This window comes from Pterocles gutturalis, unplaced genomic scaffold (genome assembly GCF_000699245.1).
Source record: "Pterocles gutturalis isolate BGI_N339 unplaced genomic scaffold, ASM69924v1 scaffold29558, whole genome shotgun sequence".
NCBI lineage: Eukaryota > Metazoa > Chordata > Aves > Pterocliformes > Pteroclidae > Pterocles > Pterocles gutturalis.
The window spans coordinates 370-4,128 of NW_010126571.1; the positions used below are offsets into that span (position 1 = coordinate 370).

General features: G+C 61.1%; 1 protein-coding gene across 1 annotated transcript; it reads right to left on the minus strand.

Annotated features, from left to right (window-relative positions):
- Positions 1-2,948: 2,948 nt before the first annotated feature.
- LOC104465824 (uncharacterized protein C1orf111 homolog) lies at positions 2,949-3,439 on the minus strand (the record flags this gene model as incomplete). The annotated part of the gene is made up of 1 exon (XM_010079022.1): positions 2,949-3,439. A coding segment is annotated over one exon (491 nt), but the record flags the coding sequence as incomplete, so codon positions are not given.
- Positions 3,440-3,759: the final 320 nt, after the last annotated feature.

A 3,759-nucleotide genomic window follows, 5' to 3' on the forward strand; every position in this document is an offset into this window, starting at 1 on the left:
GCTGGGCGTGCTGCGTGTCAGCATGCATGGGCTTGTGTGCTGAGCTGGAGCGTCCCTGCTTTGCATGGGACAGTGAGCTGACAGCTGCTTGTGCTACCCCCCGGTCCCCGTCCCCCCACAAGCTGCATTTTGGGGTCAGGAAGAAGTAAAGGAGTCCCTGCAGATGCTGCTGGGTTAGCCACTGCTGCTGGTGCTGTGCCAGGGGGGAGCAGTAAAGCAGGGGAAGGTCTTTGCTGGAGGAATGGGAAAGCAGGTATGGGGTGGTGAGCAGGGACAAGAGGGACTGAGGAGCTGCAGGGGGTGGTGAGCAGGGACGAGAGGGACTGAGGAGCTGCACGGGGCAGTGAGTGGGGATGAGAGGGACTGAGGAGCTGCACAGGGTGGTGAGCAGGGACAGAGCTGCTGGCAGGGGGGGTTCTGTCTCTCTGCATCGTGGGAGGGTGGGAGAGGAGGCCAGGGCGATGCTGGTGGGGTGGGTAGGGTCAGTGATGTGCACTGTCGATGTGGGTGTGCGAGTGAGAGGTGAGGTGGCGAGGGACAGTGGGGATGAGCCTGAGAAGGGGCTGAAGGGGTGAGATGAGGTTGTGCGGGGTGGCTGGGCACGGGCAGCTCCTGGCAGGGTGGTGGTGTTTGTGGCATTTCCAGGACAGGGTTTGTCCCTGCCTGAGGCAGGTGGAGGGTGTGTGGGCTCCTTTCCCGAGCTGTGGAGCAGAGAGGAAGGCACGTCTCGGCGTGGAGCAGGGAGGCAGGGCATGTAGCACAGGGCAGGTAGTGTCCTTCCCCTCATTATCTCGTCCTTGGGCTCCTTGGCATTGCTGCCAGGTTTCAAAGCCTTTGTGGTGCTCTCAAGTCACGTTTTCAAGCCCTTCCCTGCAGCCCCATCACCACAAGCTCCCTGCTTTGCTTTATCGACAAACCCTCCCCTTCCCAGGCAGTGGCTTTTCTCTCGAGCAGGACCGGGGGGGGGGGGGGAGGCAGTGGCTTGTCCCTGGAGCAGGACTGGTGGATGTGGTGCTGGCACTGGCTGTACACAGGGGTGGGCACTCTTGCCACCCCTCGATGGGGAGTGAACTCCTGGTGTCGGCAGGTGGGTTCCTTCACATCTCCGGTTTGCACCCTCCAGAAAAGTGAATCCAGGATCTCAGGATCCCCCACCAGCCCCTGAGATGCCCACGGCTGAGCTATCTGTGGGGATCCAGAGCTCGTCTCTTTTCTACGAGCACATTTACCAGCTGCCTGTTGCTGCAGCCTGTCTGAGGCCACGGCTGGCAGGGTACAAGCCAGAGTCCTGATGTCCCCCCTGCTCCTTATGGAAACCCTTGACGAGGTGGGGATCAGCACCGTTGTCATCCTCCCTGTCCACCCTCCTATCCTGCTCCTGCTTCGCTTTATGGCTTCCCTCTGCTCTTGCCTGCACCCGCTCTGTCTCTGCTACATCTGCCTGCAACTAACCCCTCGTGGAGCATCTCCCAGGCGTGAGCTCTTACTCTCCCCCGGGCCCTAGCCTGGCTGCTGGGGAAGGTCCAGCTCTGCTTTCTGCCCCGGTCCCCTTGGGGCTGAGGGCTGCTGGGGAGCAAGGTGTGGGTGAGACCTCCGGGGCTGGTATGGGTGCTCTGTGCCTCCCACCCCAGGAGAAGGCTGGGTGCTGTGAGGAGCTGGAGAGTCCTAGCTGGAAGGCAGGCCATGAGTCAGTGTCCCCAGCAGTGGTCCGGCGGCCAGGGCAGCTCCCAGACTGGCCACAAATGGGAGTGGGTGCTGGCTGCAGGATGTCCCAGGTGCTCTGTCCTCTGGCCACCAATAACCTCTGTGCCGCTGTGTGCCAGCCCCCTGCCAAGGACCCCGGCATCCCCCTGCCACCTTGCAGGGGTGGAGGTGAAAGTCCAGGGTGGTGGGAGGCTGGTCCCCCCAGGAGGTAGGCAGGGGTGGCAGCACGCACAGGAGAGGGTGCAGACAGGGAAGGGCTGCGGGAGAGAGCTCAGAGAGGGATTTCCGCATGGGCAGATGGGTCCTGTGGGAAAGGGGACAGCGGGAGCTGGGCCGTGAGCACAGGGCAGATGAAGGGAGAGCCTGGGATGGTGGTGGGTGCCCCATGGGCTGAGGGGATGCTGCCAGAGCCGGGTGGGACCCTGCCAGCATCCCGCCACACCACGGGTGTACATGTTTAAGTGATCCTGCTCCCAAGTCAGCACTGCCTCCAGGGCACCTCTCTAGCCTCTCACTTTTGTTATGGACCTCGACAAGGGATTTATAGCTCTATTTTTTTGTCCTTTCTTTTCCTACAACTGTCGTGTTACTGACTGTTGACTCAATCTATCTGGGAAATCAACCTGTCAATGTAAGTGCACTTAACCCTTGGGTGTTGTCGTTAGTCGACTGGCTTTTGCTAAATAAATCTTTCTATTTCTCAAGGCTTTCTGTTGTCTCTTCCTTCTCGCTGCCTCTGTCTCTTCCTGTACTTCTCTCCCTCTCCACGCTGGGAGCCAGTGCCAGCGGTGGCAATCCCTTGGCCTTGCACAGACCTCCCCCAACCTAAGCATCCTCCCCTGCAGGACCCGTGCTTGTGGTGCCAGCCACGGGCTGCCCGTGAGAGCGAGGTACCCCAAATGTTGCTGGGGGTGGAGGGGTTTCAGCCTTCCCCTTCAGCCACTGCACAGTGCAGGCTCATCTCAGGGCTGACCTGACAGCTCAGGGGTGCTGGGGGGTTCCTGGCATCTGCAGAGCTCCCCACAGAGGTGCAGAGATGCTAAGCAGCACTCTCAGGGACTCGGAAGATTTTTATCTGTTGGGCGAGGAAATATTGGGAAGAGCCTCTCTTAAAGGATGGTGGAAGCATTGTGGAGGCAAGAGCTGCAGGCAAATGGGGCCTGCTGCTTCGAAAATAATTTATTCTGCTGCTGGCAGGAGTGATGGAGCAGTGCCCTCCCGCGGCAGCTGCCTGGCTGGCAGGGCTATATGGGCGCCTGGGGGGCTGCAGCCTCCTGCTGCTTGCGTTCCTTCTCCCACAGCACCTTGAGCCTGCGGTAGTACACCTTGCAGCTGTAGCCCTCCTTCGAGCTGTGCTGGATGTGGGTCTTGAGCGAGCACAGTGTGGGGAACATGCGGCAGCATGACACGCACTGGTAGCCGTGCTGGGACGCTGGCTGGCGCTGGGAAGCAGTGAGGATGTCACACACCGTGATGCTGGCTGTGCTGCTGGCCAGGCTGTCCCCCCTGGGCAGCTGGGGCTTATCCGAGGAGCCAGAAGAGGAGCAGACGATCTCCGAGAGGTCATCAGGCTCCTCGGGCTTCTGGGTGCAGGTGGCCGGGCAGGAGGAGAAGCTGCCCCAGTGCTGAGGGATGGCTGCTTTGGCGGATATGAAGTAGCTGTAGGGTGAGAACCAAGACCGGTAGATGATGTGGGAAGGGAGGTCGCTGTCTGGCGGGGCTGAGGGGCTGCAGGCTGTGGAGGAAAAGGTCTGCAGTGAGGCAGGGGTCCCTGCAAGAGCCTGGCCCCTCACAGGGTTAGAAGTGGTGCTGGGGACCCTTCCTTTCTGTCTCTATGGGATGCAGAGGTGGCTGGCTCTGTCCCAGTACATCCCCCTGGCGTGAGGGTACCATCCCTCCTCCCACGGGATGCAGGGGTCGAGATAGGCGCGGGATGCAGGAGGCACTGAGGCACCGGCATGGCACAAGGCTCCTATGGGAACCATCCCACGGAGAGCAGCACTAGGGAGGGGGCGAGCTGGCGCTCCCCGGGGTAGGACCCGCAGCTTTGAGGAT